This window comes from Calonectris borealis, chromosome 15 (genome assembly GCF_964195595.1).
Source record: "Calonectris borealis chromosome 15, bCalBor7.hap1.2, whole genome shotgun sequence".
Classification (NCBI taxonomy): Eukaryota; Metazoa; Chordata; class Aves; order Procellariiformes; family Procellariidae; genus Calonectris; species Calonectris borealis.
Genome location: NC_134326.1, coordinates 21,122,383 through 21,145,176, shown reverse-complemented (window position 1 = coordinate 21,145,176; position 22,794 = coordinate 21,122,383). Strand labels below are relative to the sequence as shown.

Genomic DNA, 22,794 nt, shown 5'->3' with positions numbered 1-22,794 from the left:
ACTCTTGTAAATCAATCACTTAATTTTTCCTCTCTGACCCATTCTTCCTTGAGTGATCGTTTTATCCCTTCATAATCTCTCGCCTCAACATACTCTCTGGCAGATATCTTGCTTCGGCTATGTTTGGGAACACCTTTTATGAGTCATATTTATTATTTCAGCAAGATGCTCTTTGAGGCTTTAGTGTTTTTACCTGGCCTTACTTCAGGTTTTAATTTAATTTTCCAGAATTTCTGTTCTTTTCTATTTTTTTCTTCCAGATAGGACTTGTACATTTTAAAAAGCTGTCTTTTTACTTGTGCAACTTCCTTTTTTCCTGCTGTTTCACTTTGCTGGATTTTAGGAAGAGAAGACAGAAGGGAATTTCAGAAATCTGACCTGGTAGGCAGAATATATTCAATCCCTTTTACTACTGTTTTTATTTTCTCCTGCACAAGTAGCATCAATCTTACCTAGTTCCTGTTTTCAAAATGAAGCATCACCATTATAAATACTTTTGAGTATATGCATGGTCGCTGTTCTCAAGTGATTGTCTCACACAGGTCCTGTACACAGCTGTGAAGCCACCGCTGTTTCTGCTCCTGTGGGTTCTCTGACAACCAAAAAAGCAGCTGCTTGGGAGTGAAAACCAGCTCTCCCCATTGCATCCCTTTCCTCTGCTACCTCTTGTGACTCTCCTTGCTAAAATTCTAACGCAGAGAGCAGGCCACTGGGTTATTCAGCTTTATCCCAAATTAATGCCTAATGATACTGGGCTTTGATAGGGCTGGGCCAGAACATTCCTATCAGACCTTTTTTGTGTTGCAATTTATGTTCTAATTAGCTTCTCTGCTTCTCCTGTTGGCTCTGTGCTACTTCACTACCTTTGGCTGCTCTAGGGGACATCCCTGCTGCCTTTGAAGCCTTTGGTACTCAAAGTCAAAAGGATGACTCACTTTTTGATTTTTTTATCTAAATGTGCATGATCCCTGAGAAAGGACAAAAATGTATACATTGTTAAATGCATTTACACTGCTAGTGAGAAGTCAAGAGAGTTACACTTTGCAGAAATGATGAAAACTGCTGTCTCTAAAGATAGGCCAGTAATCTATAATCTTTTTTTAAAGATTATACGAACTTTTCCAGGTCAGTCTTTAATGATAACGTTATTTTTTCTTAGAGACAGGGTCAGGGATGTGGTTTGGTGGTTTTTTTAGCCTTAAAAAAGAACTATTTATTCTTTTTTTTTTTTTCCTTCTTGCCTAAAAGACAATTTTCTCTACTGCCTTGAAAATATGTGTGTTTAGAAGCTACGATTCTTTTTTTCAATTTTCACTTGTGCAAAGCAAACACATAAGCAGGTACAACCAATTACCCAACTCATAATACAGGAAAGAATCAAGTCCCAGTAAAGCAGGAAAACAAATTTCCTATTATTAAAGTTTTAACTTACTGTTGAAACAAGTTAGGTATTACAATAAGAGAGGAAATAAAAAATTATTGTGGAAATAGCTTGAGAGAAGAAGAATATATTTAAGCCTTGTAGCAAAATTTGGTTTGGCTCACTGAGTTGGTCTCACTCTGCACATGAGGAACTCATTCTCCATGCTGTTCTTTTTCAGAGACAAATCCACTAATAATAGATGATACATTGGATTTGTCTTGAGAGATAAATTAATTAATTGCAGCTATGTTTTGCATGGATGTGTAGCAGAGATTGTGGAAAATGGATGTAGAGAACCCTTCTGACCTTAAAAAAACGCACCAAATTTGTGACTCTTGTATTGTTCTCTTTAAATATTTATAAATTAAGAAATTTCCTCCATATTTTGAGAGCTGTTATTGCAAGTGCTATTTCTATGTCTGTTCTGTGATGAAATCATTTTCTGCCTGGCACATTGCCCAAGCAAAATTGTTTTAAAATGTTGCATGAGAAGAAAATCTCCAAAGCTTTTCACAGTGGTTTAGAACTGATGCCAAAGCTGTGATGCCTGGAGCTGTCTTGAAAAAAATGTATTTGTATCTGCGAATGTGAAGGTATGTTAACATCTGTCTATGTCTATTCACAGTAAAGCAGAGTAGTAGATGCTGTGATTCACAGTGAAAGGTATAACTCAGCCATCTACAACCCACATCTGCACTTGGAAAAAATAAGACCATTATTCATGAAAGTTGTAACTCTAGCGACAGCACTAGCCACTGAGCAGTCACATAAAATTGGATCCTGGCCACTGCTACAAGGTCATTTAACCTACTTTATGGATGATTGAGTGACATTGTTGTTGAAATCTCCCAGCTAACTTTGGTCAAAAAAGAAAAAGCAAACCTCTCCAAAAGTTGACAAAATACTTTCTGCAAGAAAATGTTTCCTTCACTTTCCCAGAGGAACAAGCCCATGTCTCTCTTTTGAAAGAGTGGAGGGGAAAAAAGATTCTTTCAACACATCAAATCAGAGACAATGCCTCAGTGTAAGAAAATTTAATATTTTAATTAATGCCTTAAGGGTTTCGCTCCCCTCAAAAAATTGTTTGGAGGAAACTTTTGGCATTTGGAGATGGCAAGACAGAAGTAACCCTGGAAATATTTGAATCTCCCAGAGAGTACAGCTGGGATACTTTTGTTTCCTGTGATGCTACTGCAAGTGAGACTCGTGGCAATGCCAGTTTGCACACCATCAGTGCAATGTTTATTACCCTTTACAGCTCCTTGGGAAGTAATTTCTAGTCCTACTCAATTAAGGATGAACAGCATTGCAACTGTGGCACTTACAGCTTACTGTTTCCAGTTTGATTTCACATAACAGCCCTAATACTAGAGCAGGATTCCAGTTTTGGTGAGCAACAGCCATGATCATAAAAATATAAAATAACATGGAAACCCCTTATAATCATTAATGGGAGACAACAGGTGGATTCATGAACTGGGTCGGAAGAGGAGACAATGGAAATGGTTCACATAACGAAGGAGCACAGCAGCTGCCTCGCCACTGTCAAGCATTTCAGAAGCATTTTCGTGTAGATAAGTTTTAAGTCAAACAATGCGACATTTTAGCCAGGTAGAGAGATAAGTGCAAAATCTGGAACCAGTGGGCATTGAGCATATTTCAGTTGCTTTAAAGTCATTTTGCTCCTGGGATTTCAATGTTTCCTTACAAATAAGCAGCCCACCCTCCATCAAGAGTGCACTTCTGTCAAGTTGCAAAATCCCTATTAAGGGACACGGTTTTAAGGAACCTGAAGGGCAGGAGTTGGTAAGGGTGGTGAGCGGAGTGAACTCCCTTACACAGAAATAATTCTGGAAGGAATCTGTAGCAAAAGAGGGGAAAACCCAGCAACATCAGTGTGTTTGTTCCTCCCCTGCCAGAAACATCTGATATTAAATTTCTGAATCTGAAGCTTCAACACTCCAGTAAATGGGTCGCCCCGGGGCCGTCTGTGTGTCTTCTCTCTGCATAAATGGCTGGTGACTTTTATTTTTCTTCCTCTTGTGGCCTGCTGTAGTGATTATATTAAGTCCAGATTTTCCAAACAGTTCTTAAACCCTGGATATAATGAGGAATTTAGAAATTAATTTTTGTTATGTAAGGTGACTTTTATAAATCATTCTGAACTGCCAAGGCCTAGTGGCAACTAAATTTACTGAGCCATGATTTTCAGGAGGTATTTTTGTGTGTGTAACATCTTACATAGAATAACTTGGAGCACATTGAATATATTTAGAAGAAAGGGTTTCAGAGTTGAGACATTTCCTTTTCATCCTTCTTGAAGCTGAACTTTTGATAGTGAAGAAAAAGGGAGCATCATTCACCTTTGATACGGACAAGCTCTGAATATTTTGTAGTCAGGGTGAAGCATAATAAAGCTTGTAACATGTTAATCAGGAATGTAAAGAGTTTTGACTAAGTAGAAGGAAAAAACCAGCTGACATTTTGAGATAATTTGTTGTGTGTGGAAGGGATTTGTGTGAAGGCAAGGTTAAATACAGGGTTATATTAAGTTAAAGTTGCTGTGATATAAAATGAAGTGAAATAAGGTTAAATTAAATTAATATAGTGCCCATGTGTGTTGTGGAGTCATATACACCACATACAGCTGCATAAAGGTCAGTAGTCAGCTGGTGTGAAGATTTAAGTAGCATTTAGCTGGCTTTTGGGAGCTCTTCTAGCGAAAGTGATGCCGTGATACCTGTTCCTCACTCTGGTTCTGCTTCTCAGAGGCAAGGAGTTAAGAAAATTGTTTGGTTTTGGAGGTGACTGATTTTAGGAATGAAGATGATTTGCCCGCATTGTGTTAGTCTTTTGTGTGCAAACACTACTCCTCTACCACAGCTTTTTGAGTACAGATGTTTAGAAGGATGGATCTAACAGTTATAATGACTGTCACAAACCCAGTAGACAGGCAACAAATAGTTTAGAAATACTTTCAAAATTTATTTAAGCATAAAAACTTCAGCTTACCACAATGTTATTACTTTCACATTTTGTATTTTATAACAGCTTTAACATGCGAGAAAAGTCCCAGTAGTTGGCAAAATCATGGCTCAGTGGACCATCATATCCTCTTTGGATTTGTTGAAACCATGATTTCATCCTCGCCCTTTGAAAGGAATTTGGAAAGTGAAGCTGGCGGACTAATTGGTGGGTCTGACCCGAGGCTGACCACTGCTCATGGGTTCCTCTCTTTGTACAAGTGAGAAAGAACGGATGGCATCTTGGTTTAAGAGATCCATGCACAGCAGTTGTATCCATAGGTAGGATTTACGCTCTACCACAACCTTTCCCAATGCTCTGGGCTATCCCTTTTGTCTCTCCAGCCTCTAAGCTATTAAGGGGAGACAAACTCCTCCGTGCTGCCTCTCACTGTTCTGTCGGTGTCCCAGCCCAGGTGCCAGGGGACTTTCTGCTTGTGCAGGCAGATGGAGGCTGCTGCGGCAGAGCCGAACCGCCCGGGACCGCGCTCAGCCGTGGCCCTCGCTGCCGCTCTGGAGAGGAGCAGCTCGCGTTTCTCTGCCAGGTTTGCTGCCAGCTGCTCGCAGCACTGTGATAAATAGGGGGAATGAATTGGCCAGTTGCCTGTGTTTAGTTAACAGTGGCAGCGTGTTTTCCTTTCTTACCCACTGAGCGTGCAAGACAAAATGCGTCCTGGTATTCAAACCGGAGTACCTACTCGATGGCAATGCAGAGAGGGCTCCTGCCACCTGCAGCTGGCTGTTTTGAAAGGAAAGACATGTTGGCCCTTTCCATCCTCGTCACTGGATCCTCTGCAGTGAGTACAGAGCTGGTATGACTTTGAGCTTGCCCTTACCAGCACACTCACCATTCATCTTGGAGAGTTTTCTCAGAGCGCTTACCGATATAAAATTACAGGGTAATACAATTACCCTGCCTCCTCCCTTCACCAATAAATGGCACCAAGAGCGGGTATACTCTAGAGAGCCAAAGACAAAGACATTTTTCAGAAAGATGAAATCAAATTATTGGTGAGGAAAACAGAGGGAAAATGATGCTATCACTATTGCAATGTAAATCCAGTACAATATTGGTACGCTGTGTGTTTGACTAGTAACACCAAATGCCCAAACATACCAGCATTGGTTTTTAGGGAATACTTAGGAACCGGGTGGTTTATTATGAGCGAGATGACTGGTTTCCAAAGGCTGCTGCTTATTATTCACGTTGGGCAAGGATATCTACTGGAACAACAAATGAGCATAATTAGGACTATTGCTCTGAATAGAATAATAATACTAGATCAGCAGATGGGAGAAGGGAGTCAGGTACGTCTATCCAAGGCACTGTAGGGAATTAATATCCTATTAATGAATGTAAACGAAGTAACACATTCTGAGGATCTCAAGTCCAACATTAAAGAGGATGCAGATGGGAAGTGATTTAGTTTATCCCTCATTGTGTTGTTAATTGTTGTTATTGTAGATAATTATAATGAACTCATCCTCACTGTGTCTAGGCAGACTACCCACTGGATTGTGGATAAACAGGAATGGTATACAAACAATTTTACATCGCCACAAAATGGTGCTAGGTACTTCAGTGTCTATGGTTTTTTGGCATTTACATGATCAAAAATGGCAATTTCCTGGCATGTAATTTGTTGCAGGGAACTTTACACCAGTGCAGCATGGAAATTGCTCATTACCAAGTGTGTCATTTCATTGTCACTACACAAGCCCCAGGATTTGGACTCATTTCAGACAGAGAAATGTAATTATACCTTTTTATATTCATATTTCTGCTTTAAAAAATGCTGCAGCCTCACTTCTAAGTCTGCTCTTCTTAGAGAGAGGATGATGTCCATATGGTCAAGAGTGCTCTGTGCCAGGACTCTGCAGCTGGGATCACATTTTTCGGAAGTGCTCAGTTGCTGCTTAGGTGCTGTGGGGACCAGAATTTAATCCACTCTGATGCATGTGGCTAGTTTTCCAAGGAGCTGTTGTTGCTGGACATTGGGAACTGTGGTAGTTGGCTGTTTGAGATCTGGAAGACATATGGTTATTTTAGTTATCGATGTAAGTAAGTTGCATCATGGCTCTCAGTTAAGCCAGCATTCACTTGCAGGATGGATTTAGGAGTCGTCTTTCTTCTGATATGCAAGTGCAGGTTTTAGCCAAAATTCCTATGAGAGATGGGACTCATAGCGCCTTTGAACATATAGATGTGTTCCTTAAGCAAGCTGAAAGTGCCTGAAAATTTAGCTCAGCTTAGGGGATAAACATAGCTGTGTTAAGCAAATAATTGCTTTAAATTTAAATCCATTATTTTCTCCCGGTTTTTCCCATCTGGTTTTCAGGAAATGTAGGGGTTTCAAGCAGCTGAGCTGAAAAGAGCCACACAGTTGAAGGAGAGCAGCTAATGCATTTAGCTCAAGGAAACTACCTACTCAGTCTCAAATTGTATAGGAAATGTGGATCTTCCCCAGTGGAACTTGTAACAGACAGATCAGGGATGTAATAAACATGGGAAAATGCCAGAGAGAAAAAGTATGGATGGCACGTGAAATGAGGAGCTTGGCCCAGAGGCAGCTTTTGTGCCTTGATACATCTATCACATCCGAGCTGCAGATTTGCTGTCCATCATCTGTGTGTAAGTGCTCTGCTGAAAGCAGAAAAGGTGACAAACAAAAGCAGTTAACCCCAACAGTGCATTGGACTCCTGCCCTTGTGAAATGCATCTGGGGGTAAAAGAGGAATTCTTCCTGCATGACGATAGCAGTAAGGCTGAGATAAAGGTTCCTCTAATGCAAGGGGCATTTGTGTTTTTCAAAATATGAAAAGCCATTTCTGAGTGTCATGTTCCCACAGAAGGAGCAAACAGATATTTGAAAATAATGGAGAGGGATCGGGAGTTTTGCACTGCATCAGCATGAGCTTGATTTTTGCTGCTGACATTAATAGATCCTAAACCCTTCTTCACCAGGAGAATTAGCAAAGTATTATTTTGAAATGTGTAGTTTGTATTTAATAAAGAGAAGCTGTTGACAAGACAGGGAGACAGACCCTCTCCTTCACGGAATGCGTGTATTCCCTGCATTTTGCATGCCAAAGCATTTAGTTAATACCTCTGTATTGCCTGTCCTGTTCATGTGACTCCAGGGACTTGACAATTTATCTTCTGAAAACAGGTGTTTCAGCATAAACATTCAAATGGGCTTGGGAAAATCTGCAAGAAGGTAAAAACCCACCTTTTAATTAGTTGAGGAATCAAAAGCATGTGGCTTACTTGTGACGTGCGTTTGAAAACCAGCTGAGATGATATGAAAGAGAAGTACATCAAACATCAAATGCCATCTTATGCTGAAAAGCTGCTGTGCCACCCTTGAGATATTAAATACTCCAATTTCAAAAATTTGTCAACCAACATAATTTCTGTTCTAAGTGTATTTAAATATCTTCAGAGACTTGGAATAGGGTGTTAGTTCTACGCTGAATAGCACTCATGTTTCTGCACACATGCATGCTACAGAGATGCTCAGTAATGGTACTTGTCAGGAAGAAGGTGACTGTGGGAAAGGAATGGGGGAGATGGAGTGTTCTTATGGCAACTTCTTAGATGCATATTAAAAAAGAAGATTGTACTCTCTTCAGGGTGAGAACTTTAAACAAGTGAAGTAATGCACTAATTTCAGTGTAGAGAGAGTTCACATGTACAGGAAACTTATTTTAAATTTCAAATAGAAAAAAAATCAATATAAGTAATAAAAAAAGTTGAGAGTGGACTGATTCTGAAATTTCTTATGCTAGAGAATCTAAAACTTTGGTTAAAGTGTCAGGAAATATGTTCAATCTCAGTCCTTAGCTTTCTCCTAAGATTATGTGAATGGATTCCTGGCTTTATTTCCCCAAATAATCCATCCATTAATTTTAGATTAAAAAAGAAAAAAAAAATTTTAAAGAATTTTGTTTTTTTAAAAAAATGTTTCAAGGGGATATCAAAGTGAAATATTTTGCATTTTCCAATGTTTTTATTGATGGAAAGAGCTTGCAAAATTTATTCCTTGGTTTTGATCCCACAGAAGCTGTGTTTATCACAAAAATGAACAATTTCCCATAAGCAATTATCGGTAGAGTTGATAGATATGTAACAGCTAGAGCACAAAAGAGTAGAAACAAAACAGGGAGGTGCAAACATATCCTTTCTGCTGCTTTTGACAGTTCCTACTATAAAGCTCTTGGAACGTTATTGTTGAAGGTTACACATACACCTGGACCTGTCTGAAAGCACAGTAACCGATTTTAAGGGATTTTCTAACTCCACCACAGAAATCATTAATATCGTCTTGGTTAGCTTCTTTAAGGATTTGATATATCTACCAGTCAACAGGTATAAGGTGAAATCCCAAGTCAGTGGTTTGATTGATTTCTTACTGCTCTATCCCCTTGTTGAAGGGATACACTGTCTCAGAAATCAGCTCCTGCAGTGCACATGAAGAGATGAATTGCAGCTAGAAAGCTTAACCTATTGAGGAGAAAAAAGAGGCAGCAAAAAAAATTTCTTATGGTAAATCAGTCAATGCAACTGCCATTGAAATCCTTGTAATGATGCAAGGGATGTTATTTTCATCGCTCATTGGAAGCCACACAATTTTTGGTCCTCAGTCAAAGCATACTGTTGTTTTCTGGTCGTCTTTGGCCAAAAATAATGTCAACACAAACAGCACTGTCTGCTTTGTCCTTGGGCTCTTTCATTGGACACATCTCTTGGTGTCTCCTGACACTCGCTCACAGGATTGAAAATCACCCTTTGCCTGGAGGCACTGCCCCTCTGCTCCACCGTGCTGCAGCCTGGCACTCTTCAGAGAGCAAACAGTTGCCATGTCTGTCTTGGCTCCGTTTAGAAAGGTCCAAATTGCTTGGAAAGCAACAGAGACACACTTTTGAAATGTCAAACTCTTGTATTTCAACAGATTGCTTATTATATTATGCTCACTGGAGGTGAAGAAGTCAAGGTCTGGATCATTTCAAAAATGAACCAGCGGCATCTGTTGCTACCTCCAGACATACTTAGCAACATGAACCTGAGTAGTGAAATGTTTTAAATGAGCACTTGGCTTTATTTTCAGAGACGTGCCCACTGAATATGACACAGTACACCCAAGGCTCCAAAAAATCACTGATGTGCTGTCACTTAAGAAGCAAGAGGACATAAACCAACTTGATGTTGTGCTTTCTGGAAAATTAACTGTACAGCCTTGGCATAGTCTGTGCATGTAGGCATTTAGTCTGGAAACAATAGAAATGCGCTCAGCTGTATTCACATGTGTCAGCAGTTATGTGCACAGTCGACAGAGCTCTTTGGAAGGGGTGTTCAGTGCACTTCAGATGATAACGTGGTTACATGAGTAGGAGCAGTGCAGGGCCCTTTCTTAGTGTCTCTTCTCATCGCCTTCCCTCCCACAGGTCTTGTGCTTTTTTTCATTCCTAAATATATGGCCAGTCACAGACAGTGTAAATACTTAGAATGAAATCTGTCCAACAGCTTCTAAACTGGCGTGTGCATATTTCATGTGAAACCTAATTGGTAAATATTTATAAGCACCTTGAATATTTGATATGATGGTTTATTTAAAAATTTCGTTTCAAATCTAACATGTAATATTTCTGCCCCCCTCCTTTCTCTCACCGTTGTTTTTTTCCTACAAGCATTTTTATTTGGGGTAGTTTTCTGTTCATTTTTACAGAATGACTTCTCCATTTTATTTATTTTCTGCTGCTTCTCCTCAAAATGATAATCTAAGCAATGCAGTATTTCTCTCCATGATATATGTGTATGTGTGATGTAGATTAAATATAAAGAGCCAAGAGCTTCAAGGAACATAAAAAGAGGCTCTGTGCAGCATGCCTACAGCTTTCATTTGTGCAGCAAATTTCATGCTGCCCAGAAATGCCAGATTTACTGCCAAATACACAGCTCCTGCATTGCTCCGACAGGAGGTTGGATTCAGCAGACCTGTGCCATGCATAATATCTGTTAATGCACTGAGAATACTCAGAGGCTTTCTGGTGCTGTGATAGCCCCAGTCACAGATGCTGGGCGTTCATGTTCATTAGTTCCAGAAGTCTTGGATTTGTGTGGAAACCCTCAAATTCCAGTGGAGCAGATTTATAAGACAGACAATATACCATGGACAGAGCCCTTGAGAAATGGTGGCTTTAATATATAGCCATCAACCTGTGTCTGCTCCCCTTTTCCTCCTTTTATTTGGCCAAAAAAAAAAAAAAAAGTGCATTGATAAGCAACATTAGATTGCTTTTTTTTTTTAGAAAAGGTCTGTAGATTAAATCATTCTGAGCCAGATATGTGGTTATATATGCAAAGGGAAAATTATCTGTCATACTAGCTTTTCTGATCAGAAGACTGACTCTGAGAAGCTTTAGTATCGGCTAACAGAACAATTAATTGTGTACAGGATAGCAGTAAAAACTGTGAAACTTGGAATTATCTCTGCTTAGAATATCTATTGATGGGTTGTGGTTCCCATCCTGCTCTTTACGGATGTTATTTAGAAGCAATTATTCAAGTGAACTTAATTAAATATCCTAAATGGTGACATAGGGAGTAATTTTCATGAATAGTGCACTTGTACAGGTTGTTCTGTATTTGGGTGTCATGCACCATCCTGTGGGTCTGTGGCCCCATTTCCAGTAACAACTGTGCAGTGAATAACCTACAACGACTACAACCAAAAAAACTGCAAGCCAACTGACAAACTCATCCCACTTCGAAATTCCTGAAGCTGAAATATTGCTTCAGTGCACAGAAACACATGCTTGCAAGTATTTTATCAGTGGGATTTAAACATAAACCCAAGTGTGTTCCTGAATCTGGGACTGAGAAGGCAGAAGGCTCAGAAGCAATTTTGAGGGAGCTGGAGGATGTTTGTAATTGCATATAAAGCGGTTTGATCCTCTTAGTTTCTGAACCATTGGCTCCCCTTCAGTTTCTGCTGAAAGCTCCTCTGCACTGAGGGGTTCAGCAAATCTCAGACCTGCTCGCTGTCTGTTGCAGCACTGAGGCCAGACTTCTCCCTGTGCCATCCGAAATGCACCTGCAATGCTGGCATCTCAGAGGTAGGCTCCCATAGATGAAGAAGATCCTTTTCAACCCCTGTCTGTGATTGCTTTTGAAACAGTTATTTTTTTCATTAACTAGCCAAGATAGGTTGCTGGTCTTACTTTTTCTCTTTTTATTTAACTTTTTACTCAGGCTGTATCCCTCTGACCTGAAACAGCTCTTTTCTGAAGAAATCTGGGTGGTTTTGAACAGATGTGGAGACATGACAGAATTCATTTAGAACATAATCAACAGATAATAATAGGGTAATCACAGAAATTGCAGTGAATGACAAGTACCATCAGCCTTTTCAAAACAGCAAAATTAGACATTTTTAACTCCACATGCACAACAGGGTTAGAAGAAGCAGGAAATGACCAATTTGGAATCCTTTTATTATGTTCTAGCTTTTAAAAAATGATACTGTAACATTCTTAAGCATTATCCTGATCCTTCTCTGCTCACTGTCTCTATAGGAAATAAAATACTGTTCCATGTGTTATTTGAAGCAGAGTGGCTTTCTTGTGTAGTTAGTTGTATCCTTCATCTTCCTCCCTGAGGCTTGAGAGCGCTCAGCTTGTCAGGATGAGGCCCCAGCATCCCTCAGATGTGATTTGTGGTTTTCATTACTGTAAAGACCCATCGGTTTTATGAAACTCATACTCCTCAGACTTCTATGACGTGGTAGCTAATTGGAGTACTCAAAAAGGTTTGGGTTATTGTCATTGACTGTGTCTGGTTTTGCAACGCTGAGAGAGGACTGAGCTGGATTTTGTGTCTCCAGCCATGAGTTTCTTGTTGTGGAGGGAGGGAGGACCCCCACTTGCACCCCCTGGCCAGGTTTGCAACCAGGATGGTTCCCCCCAGAAACGTATTTAGACTGGGAGGGCCATGAAGTGCCTGGTTAGGGGGTCGAACCCGGCTGGCAGAGGCAGTGGTGAAGTGGGGACCGGCCCTTTGCACCCCAAGACACAGTGGCCATCTGCCCCTCCTGGTGGAGTCACCAGGAGTCCTCAGGGCTCTCATCTTCAAAAACGTTGGTGTAACAAAAAGTAACTGGAAACGCGTTCTGGATCTCCTTCACCTCTTCCTCCTGACCCTTCCAGCTCTCGCTAACCCTTGCCCTGGGGCTGCAGCCTTCTGTCCTACGCAAAAGCGAGCCCCACCAGCACTCCTTTGTGCAGGGTATGCAGGATCTCAGATGCTTCCAAATGTGTAAAGCAGGCAGTTTATACAGCACTGGCACATACACCATACATAGCTTGCATGCCGCCTGTAAATCTTTTTGGCTTCCTTGAGTTTTTTACCGTGCGTCATGACTTACAATTCCGTATTTTATATGCAGGTAAGTCATTTCTGCATGTGTCATCAAAGCTACACTATGCAAGCCAGGGTCAGGAGAAGCGTGGCTGTCAGTCTCCTGCTAATCTCAGTTTTTAGTAAAGATACCTTCAACAGCCTGTGCTTGCAAAGAGAAAGACACTGACATTAGGAGAGTCACTGAGTGGCTGTGTTCTCACCGTCAGATTGAACAGGATTTTCTATGCTGACTGTGAGCATTAAGGAAGCCAGACCAAAGATGACAAATGCTTTTGTAAAAGGGATCATCAGAAGACACAGCAGGTTCAGTCATCATTGAGGCTTGTCTTAACACGAGCAGTATCTCCTGAGAGCAGTGAGCTGCTCTCCTGCCTGGCTGCAGATTGGCTGGAAGACACTTCATTTTATTTTATTTTATTTTATTTTATTTTATTTTATTTTATTTTATTTTATTTTATTTTATTTTACTCTATTTTATTTTATTCTATTCTTTATATAGCCTGTATCCTGGGTAGATTGTGTTGCTGCTTGTGTCTACTTAAAAATTGGAGTAAATAATTTTGAACAGAAAAATCGTTCATTGTCTCTGCAAATGTAGAGAACCAGTGAAAAAATTAGGCTTGGAGATGTGAATAAAGTTGGGTCTTGATGGAGTTTGCCAGCTGGGAGCCTGCCATTTACAGTTGCTTTAGAAGCACTTTCCTAGTTGCTAACTAAACTGCTTTCCTTGAAGAAAGCAGAAGAGGAAAAATAATCTGTTCAAGTACATACTAGTTGTTCAGTTGATGTGGAAATGGTGATGAGAATTACCTAAAATGTGCTGGCTAAGAGATAAGCTTGTGAACTTTGCAAACAGTACATACAGAATGGTATTAAACCTTAGCAGAGTTCTCACCCTTGTTTTTTTTAAACCTGCTGGGCTAATTATGTGTCTCCATTACCTGTGGCAGCTAGGCATTTCATTCCCAGCTTACATCTATTTTCAGATCTATCTATATTTGCTGTCCTTCACAATTCCTGCAGTTATTTCCAGGCTGATATTTTTGTTTGGGCATCTATTCTCTCAGTGAACAGACAAGCTTTCTATTTATTGAAATTCATCTTGGTATGGTGAAGATTAAAGCAGGGAATTGATTAGAGAGGAGCGCTTTGAATCCATAAAGTACAATCTGTCTTTCATTTACATTTCAGACCTTACTTCACCCCATAGTTGATAACATTCACTCTACAAACCCTATCTCCACAAAATACTTAGGTACTAGATTTAGATGCAAATGTACAATCATGTTCTGCCTGAACCTTGAGGACATCTTAAATCTTAGTGCACTGAATTGGCATGTTTATAGATGTCTCGGTGCCCCAGTTTCTGCAATGGGGCATGCACCTGCTCTACCAGAGATAAACACCTGCTTGTTGTTATATTATGTCTCCTTCTAATGACAATTTGAAGTTCTTGCTGATCTCCATTTATGAACACCCCGATTAGAACATGCGGTCTGATTACAGCACTCAAGGACGAAAAGGGAAACCCAGATTTCAGCCTTTTTGATAGCTAAGAGGATGTAAACATACAAGTTCCACCTTGCAGAAGGTCTCACACACTAAAATACAGGCTGTTCCCCAGCTCTCCTCCTCAGCCCTTCTCCTAAACAGGGAGAGGGGGCCTTCACCTATCAGACATGGCATCTCCCCGTTTCTGCGAGAAGGCTCTAATCCCAGCCCTGAAGGGCTTTCTGGTTCCCTGCGACGGTTGAATATTTCTGTGCTGAGTGAAACAACTCTTCGTAGCCCTCAGCATACAGGACAGCATGGTAAGCAAAGTTGGGACACACACACACATGCATTAGAAGCAACCTCAAACCTATGACAAAGTCCTTAAACCCACTTATTTAAAAAATATTCATTATCAAGAGCATCTCCGTTCTGAAGGGGAAGAACTGTCCAAAGAAATTTAGCCACCTCTAATAACACCATATTTTAGACAGTGCCATTCTACCTAATTAATGAATGTTTGCACAGTGCTTTGAGATCTTTGCCTAATAAGGAAGACTAATATCTTGCTATGTGTAAATGTTACAATTAATAATTTAGAAAATATAGGAGTACAAAGCCAGGTTACTCTTATCGTTTCATCAAAGCCAGGTTTAACTATTTCTTTTTTTGGTTGCTTGCTTAATTAGATAAGCTGCTGAATTTAATTAACTCATCAAACCTAATTTGAAAAGATCTCTCAAGTCAGTAAGAGCTTGTCTTATGCTTATCATTTCTATTTGTTGCATCGAGTCTTTAATATCACCATTTTGTTAGGATATTAATGGTAGCCTTAATTGTGTTCTAATTTACTACATTTACTCAGATGGTGGCATTTTCCTCATTTTTTAAGTGTCAGCATGTGAAAATCAATCACAATTTAATTTAAAGCAGTGAAATTGCTCTTCTAGCCCTCTATCAAGTCAGCTGCATACTATCTCTTTTCCAATAAGTGTAATTTGGGTTTGCAAGGTGAAATTATTTCACAGGAAATCACGTTGAGTTTCTGAAGTTCTGTTTCCTGGAGAAGTGTTATGACAAAAATTATCCTCTGGATGCTCTTTTGGGACTGTTTAACCAAATTGTTAGGTAATAAATTTGAAACTGAAATTGGTATTACAACTATACAATTCATTTGAACACATCTGTGTATGATGCTACAGCTTGTCATACCAGACTGAAACTCCTTGATAGTTACTAAAGAAAGAATTACTAGTGAAGAATCTCAATTGTAAAATTTGCTGTAAATTCTAACTGGTTAGCAGGACCTTCGTTTGGCCACCTTTTCACATTCCTAGAAGATACGCCACACAGAGAGACAAGGTGAGGCGATTGCTTAAAATCAGAATTTCCCTGTAAATTATTTATGTGTTATTCTCTAAAGCACGTTCTATTGTAATGTAAACTATGTTGCTGATTAAACAGTGCTAATTAATTCTGGAGTAGTTATTGTGTATTTGTGAAAAGCTAGCTATGTCCTGGGTGAAATCAAGTGCTTCCTTACTACTCCAGCCTCACCTTTTGCAGAAGTAACCTTGCTCACAATTGCGCGCTTTTGCTTTTTTTGTTTGTTTGTCTGAGGTATGCTTTCAAGTGCACAGTTAAGTAACGCAGGTTTCTCTGTTTTCCCTTAGAACGACTATAGGAAGCTATCTATGCAATGCAAGGACTTTGTTGTGGGGGTGCTGGACCTGTGCAGAGACACCGAAGAAGTAGAGGCGATTCTCAACGGAGATGTGAACATACATCTGTGCCCTGAGCACCACCGGCCAAGTCTGAGCAGGATTAAACTTGCTATTAAATACGAGGTCAAAAAGGTAAGCTATTTCTTTGGGTCCCTGGTAGATACATCTTCACATCTAATTATGGTTCCTTGATGTCACCTGGAAAATAATAAATGAAAAATAGATTTCAGTGGGACGGGGAATTGTAGTGTTTTATGGCATGATTTGCATTTTCTCACACACTTTAGTGTGGAGAAGGATACTTGCAAGGGACGCATTACAGCAAGTATGGCATCTATTTTCAAGTGATAGACATGAATGTATAGATGGCACAAGGGACTGCCCATAGTGCACAGTGCTTCTTATGCAGAATCTGTGAAGACTTCAGCAGAAACCAAAAGTTGTTACCATACCAAACTGAGGGTCTTCCTTCCTTCATTGTGATTTGCACGAAGCTAAGGGATAAACCTATCAGATGCTGTGGAATCTTTGGCAACAAATTATAAAAGCAAATAATTTAATCCAGCTCCTCACCATTCCCCAACCATCTGTCTTTCCTTCAAACTAGATCTTCTGCTTAGACTGAGGAAATAGCTGGACTCTGCAGCCTGATTGAAGTCAGCAGACCAAGTCTGCAGTCTCACCTGTCTGCTCTCAAATGCTCCCTGACCACTCAGCTCTGATTCATATCTTGTTTTAGTCTCCAAAGCCACTTGTAACCACCAAAAATGTTACCTTTTCTGCAATGCTACAGAAAGAACATATTCAAAAAACAGGAATTTTATCATAGCTGAGACCCTTTACTGCAGTGTGAGGGGAAAGTGGAATTTAAGTTTTTAAAAAAAGAACTTTTATAATTTTTATTCAGAATTAGATCAAAACCTCAAAAATAAATTTCTGATTAACTTGGAATTTTGATTTTTTTTGAAAGCATATGCAAGTAGATAAACATTGATTAAAAAGTGATAGATTCCCAGCTTCCACTCTCCTAAAGCTCCAGATCCATATTCTAAGAGTTCAGATTTCCACCAAATCTTCAAAACAGAAGACAAATGTATGTTTTAAGGAAAAACATGAAGACTGAATGACTTTTAGAAGTATTTTAAACAAACATTCAGCTTTACGGAAGTATGTTCTGTGAATGGAAAATTTGATTCTGGCAAATCCTAGGCCTGGGTGGTCCCAATTAATTGCTCCTACAATATGCATTGATGGAAACTGGGCTCCTGCTATGGGACTTGGGGAACGTTCCAAATTTTCAAGCTAACATCTGCTATCTCTTTCCCCTCCCAAACCCACCACCTGCTACAGTTTGCCTCTTGACTGTGTCACTGTGCTGGCCAGAGAAGGTCTCTTCCTGTTATGAAAGCCATTAATTAAAGAGAATCTTAAAACTCTTATTTGAAATGAATTGCTTTCATGCAGGAGCACATGGTATGGAGCCAAGTATTTCCTCCTAGGATGTTGTGTCTCTGCATCGTTCCATCACCAAAACTGAGCATAACATCTCAGTTCACTCTTAGTTAGATGACTTTCAACAACCTGGGTCAAGTTTCGTTATGGAAGCTGTTGCTTTGGTAACAGGAGGCCAAACTTGCTCTGGTGCTCTTTCACAGAATGAACTCATCTAAAAGACACTGATAGCACTTCATGAAGGAATAGTCCCAGGTGACCTGTGGTCTGAGAATTATCATGAAGTTGGTCAAAACCTCAAGCCTTTTCAATGTATGAAGTCTTCTGCACTATTTTGCTTGTTTATTCTTATAAATATTTATGTCACCCTTCAGATACCAAGACCATTAGCTGGACCTAAATTGCTGTTAGTTATTGTGCTGCTTTGAGTACATTCATCCTAGCTCAGTCGGTTTTGGAGGAACATTTCCTCCATTTCTTACATTGTACATATGTGCATCTTTTCATAATGCATGAACACTGACCTAAAGCATCTGTGCTTTAGGTCATATACAGTTAATCTTTTTATGGATAAATATCTTCCTATGCCCAGAAAGCTGAGCATCCTTTCTGGCTCACAGCAACTTGTTGCCCACCTATAACAACTGTTAAACTAATTACAGAACATAAACATGAGCATTCGTCAACATCATGTTGACTCTCCCGTTAGCACTTTTCAGAATATTCTTTTCAGCAGGCAGTATATGTCTACGTGTAAGGTGAGCATTTAACTGCTAACTTGAAAGTAAGATAGTTCCGTTTGTGGGAAGCAGAGACACATTCAGATAAATGGCTTTGGTTATTGGCAGTGACTTATAAAAATAGATTCATATTTATCACACTTGCTGAACAAAGAGATTGTGTTATGGTAACACAGTAATGATTTCCTTAAGAGGCCATACATTTCAGGTACAAGTTTTTTATCCAGCTGAGAGATAGTTAGGCTTATGTGTAAAACCCTGTGCTTTGAAATCTATTTTCATTTTAAGAAAATCCTATAATAGAGAGGCGTGAGATGGAGGATGAATTTTATTATACATATTTAATAAATCAGTTCTTGGACAGATTCTGTAAATTTCAAGTCACTTTTTCAAAGCTAATTCAATGACTCATAGGCGTAAGCGAGATCTCATGTGGCCCTCCAAGTGTGAAGGCCGACCGAGGCAGGGCACCAAGTGACTTCCCACCCACAGCGCCCAAACCCCGAGCCCCATCACTTGGTCTGGCAGTGCTGCCTGCCCAGGCCGAGGCCGGGTGCTGAGACGTGGGTGCTGTAACTCACCCAGAAACAGTCCCAGGGATGTGGAGACCTTTCCAGTTTTTTAGCTGCACACTGGGACTGGAATGACACAGAAATAGTTGTGTTTGCCTTTTTTTTTTGTCTTGGAAGTTTAGTTGGCAGGGTAGGACTAACAAAGGGACTACAGCTGTGCCTGCCACCCCTGCTCCCCGCCTCTACCATTAGCATCAACATTCAGATGGTCAGTTTTGCATTCTCCAGCTCAGCAAGCTCTAGATGAGCCAGAGAAAAAAAGATGTTCTTACTTAAATGAGTATAGAGCTCCTGAAGTATTTTATATTCGTTCTTTCCCATGAACAGAAAGAAGAATCTTTAGGGACTTCAGAATGGTCTGAGAAAATAAAATAAAAGAGGTGTTAGTTATTATGTTTGTTTTTTTTTCATTAAGTTAGTATCCAGATTAGATGTTTGCATTCGCATCTGAAATCTTAAGAAATATTTGATGTTTAAAAAAATCTATTTCTACCATTAGCTTCTTAATTCACATTTCCATATTAGTACTCCAAGTGCCTAGAGCAGGCTTTTTTTGATGAAAATTTGCAGAGAACAACTTATATTGAAAATTATTATTTAATACCCATGATTTTATTTTTAAAGCTGCTGTTGCAGTCTGCATTTTATCACACTTTTATTTCCAGAGTCTGGGAAGGATGTCAAGGGCTCCCATCCTCAGGAAGGAGAGCAGTTGCATCTGTAGAGCTTCATCAGGTCTTTGCACAAACTTTAAAATCTTCCTTGTTCTTTTAAATTTCTCTGTTACTTCATTGTCCTCATACAGTCCAGTATCTAAGAATGGTATTTTTCTTTAATAGTAGCAGCTGGTCTACCAGCTTCTCCCACCCCCTGCCCAGCTCACAGTCCTCATGGAATTGTCCTCCCCCATAAAGGCCAATGGCCACAGAGGCCAGGAGGATGCAGAGATAGCAGAATTTTGAAACTGAGAGCCATCACATTGCATTTTATGCATTTAAATCGACTCTGCCATCTTTTCTCTTTTTTTTCCTATGTGCCCATCTGAAATTTTTAGGGATGCAGTTGATGCTACATAGACAGTTTGAATTTTAAGTCCTAATTTTCTCTCCAAAACTATCTTCTTGACTTGAATTCCCCAATTGTGTTCCCCAATAAGTCACACTTGGTTGGAGGTAGAGGCTGCACCTCCTTTGTGTGTACAGTGCACGTCATGCCTGCCCAGCAGGGAGCTCAGCCATCAGCCCTGTGGTAGCCCAAACCACTGTGCTTCTCGTGCCTCTATTTTTGAAGGGCAAATCCCTGCTTGAAAATCCCCAAGTCCGGGGGCAACCTGCCCTTGAGCGGAATGTTTACAGACTTGTTCATTGATCATGTTCTATCAGTGCAGGAAAACCTTGTAGGCACATCAGGGCTAAAAGGGGGACTGACGCCTTCTTACCCCCTCCACTCGGTAAAGCTGCAACTGGTACCTACAACGGGTTTTTGTCCAGGCCCTGAATGATCTTTCTTTGCACTTTTTCCTTTGTGCTTCACATTAGAGTTCCCTGTTACCTTGTGTCGTGGTTTAACCCCAGCCAGCAAAAATAAACTCCACGCAGCCGCTCGATCACCCCTCCCCGGTGGGATGGGGGAGAGAATTGGGAGGGCACAAGTAGGAAAGCTCCCGGGTTGAGATAAAAACAGTTTAATAATTGAAATAAAACGAAGTAGAACAGTAATAATAACAATGAGAACAACAACAATAACAGAATACACAAAGCAGGCAATGCACAACGCAACCGCTCACCGACCGCAGACCGCGTGTCATGAACGGGGGGCGAGCCCCCCCCCCCCCCCCCCGGTTTTTATACTGAGCATGATGTCACATGGTATAGAATACCCCATTGGCCAGCTGGGTCCACCACCCCGGCTGTGCTCCCCCGCCCGGTGCAAGCATCACCCAGCAACAGCCAAAGCATCGATGGGCCATCAACGCTCCTTTCACACCGAACCCAAAACACAGCACACCCCCCAAGCTACTGGGAAGAAAGTTAACCCTGTCCCAGCTGGAACCAGGACACCTTGTCCCTTTGCTACTCCAAAAAAGCAGTTCTCCGTTCAACTGAAAGGACACAGTTTTATTGATCATTATCTTTTTTCCTAATTTACAAATTTTGAGATGAATCTTGGGAAGTCACTCAAGAAAGCATCAAAAGTTCCAGACTTCACTTGTCTGTCTCTTTTTTTCCTTTTTATTTCTGCAAAGCATGCTACTAGTACATATGAGATGCTGGCAAGAAAGCAAGTTTAAGGCTCTAATATAATTGAAGGACTTTAAATAGAAGGTCATTGAAGAATTGAGAAACTCTCCTTGTACATATTTCCCAGCAAGGAGAAAGCTAAAATTACAGTAGTTTACAAAGTGGTCTTTAAAAACGCTGTATTACTCTAATTCTCTACCCTTCCTGAAAGAACTAAATAATCATTCTGTACCCCAGGCTTCTTGGAAAACTGCACTCAGATGTCCTCCATTCTCCCTTCAAATTAACTGTTCTAATGATTCATGAGTCCTCGAAAATTATTACAGTAGGAACGGTTTGTCAAGAGCAAAAGAAACACTTTGCAAACATTTGAGCATTTACTGTTTCCTAGATTCTTCCCAAGAAATGGACTTTTAGCCCATGTTATGGGATTGTTGCAAATTTACTATTGTCTCCCCTGATATTATTTAGCTATGCTTCTCACTTGCATACTCCAGTCAGGCTGATTTCTTTCTTCACCAGTTGTGCAGGGCCTCCAGCAAAGGGAGGAGAAAGGTTGGGTGCAGGAAGAGCAACAGAGCACCCTGCTGATGCTGTAGCAAGGCTGTTCAGGTGGTTTCTTTGGGTATTGTAGGAGAGGGATGGGGAACCGTCACACTGTGAGGGCAAACACCATGACGGAGTCCAGCATCTACCCATGGAAATCGCAAAATTAAAAGCAGCATTAAGGTGAAACAGGAATAATTTAGGTTGGGTGTTTCTGGTGGATTATAGCCAAAAGTGGCTTGAGTTGCTAAATTGGAGTTCTGGTCCCAAGGAAAAAAAATAAAACTGATCTTGAGCTTCTTGAGCCAAGGATACCCTCAGCTGTTCTTCATGCAGGTTTACAACATCTAAGTGAGAGTTTACTTCATGTTCTTGACTGAAAATTGCGGAATAAAGTTTTTTCTTTTCTTGAAACAGTAAACAATTTTGTTTTCAATCAGATACGGGAAATACAAGGATAGCACAGGTCTTTCCTGGGTGTCAACTCATTTCTAATTAAGCCAGGGTGTGATTTCTACCTGTGAGAGGCATAGGTACAGAGGCTGGAACAACTCTGTCTTGGACTTTTCTCTTGGACAGCCAGTTGTGAGAAAATGCAGGTTTTGATGTATCACAACAAAACCATTTTACTGGTGTATATCAGCTTTGCAGAGCACTTTGTATTTTTTGTTCTCATTTTTGTCTGTACTGCTGTGCTCCTTTCTTGTCACCCTTTAATTTTGGCAGGGGGCTTATATGTCGACATTTACCTAAAGCTATTGCTTCTTTGTAGGAGGTGACGTTCATTCTCCTTCTTTCCCAATGTCAGAATTATCATTGCTGTATTCTTTTAATTGCAAATGTTGAGTGCCCACCTCTGTTTTCTCAGCAGCTTGGTTCATAGACATCACAAAGCCAGAGCACCTTTCTCTTTCACGAGTTTTAATTTAATTAACAGTAAGACACACAAATTGGGTTTGAAAAAAAATTAATAAGAATTAAGCAGAACACCAGATGGCTGTGTAAATCCTATTTAATAGAGAGCTGGAACAGGAACTTTTCTCATAACTGTATTATTAATAATTAACATATGGAGGATGCTCTGAACAGAATACTCATGGCTGCATTAGATTATAATTTTTCACTGCATTGTGGTCAATGCGACTTTGAGGTCACGCATTGAGA

At 40.2% G+C, this 22,794-nt stretch overlaps 1 protein-coding gene across 1 annotated transcript in view; it reads left to right on the top strand.

Annotated features, from left to right (window-relative positions):
• TRPC7 (transient receptor potential cation channel subfamily C member 7) overlaps positions 1-22,794 on the top strand; it is a 70,308-nt gene that overhangs the window by 7,164 nt on the left and 40,350 nt on the right. Inside the window, exon 2 of the mRNA XM_075164637.1 lies at positions 16,030-16,212. Coding sequence (XP_075020738.1) covers positions 16,030-16,212 — 183 coding nt within the window. The remainder of the gene's footprint in view (positions 1-16,029; positions 16,213-22,794) is intronic.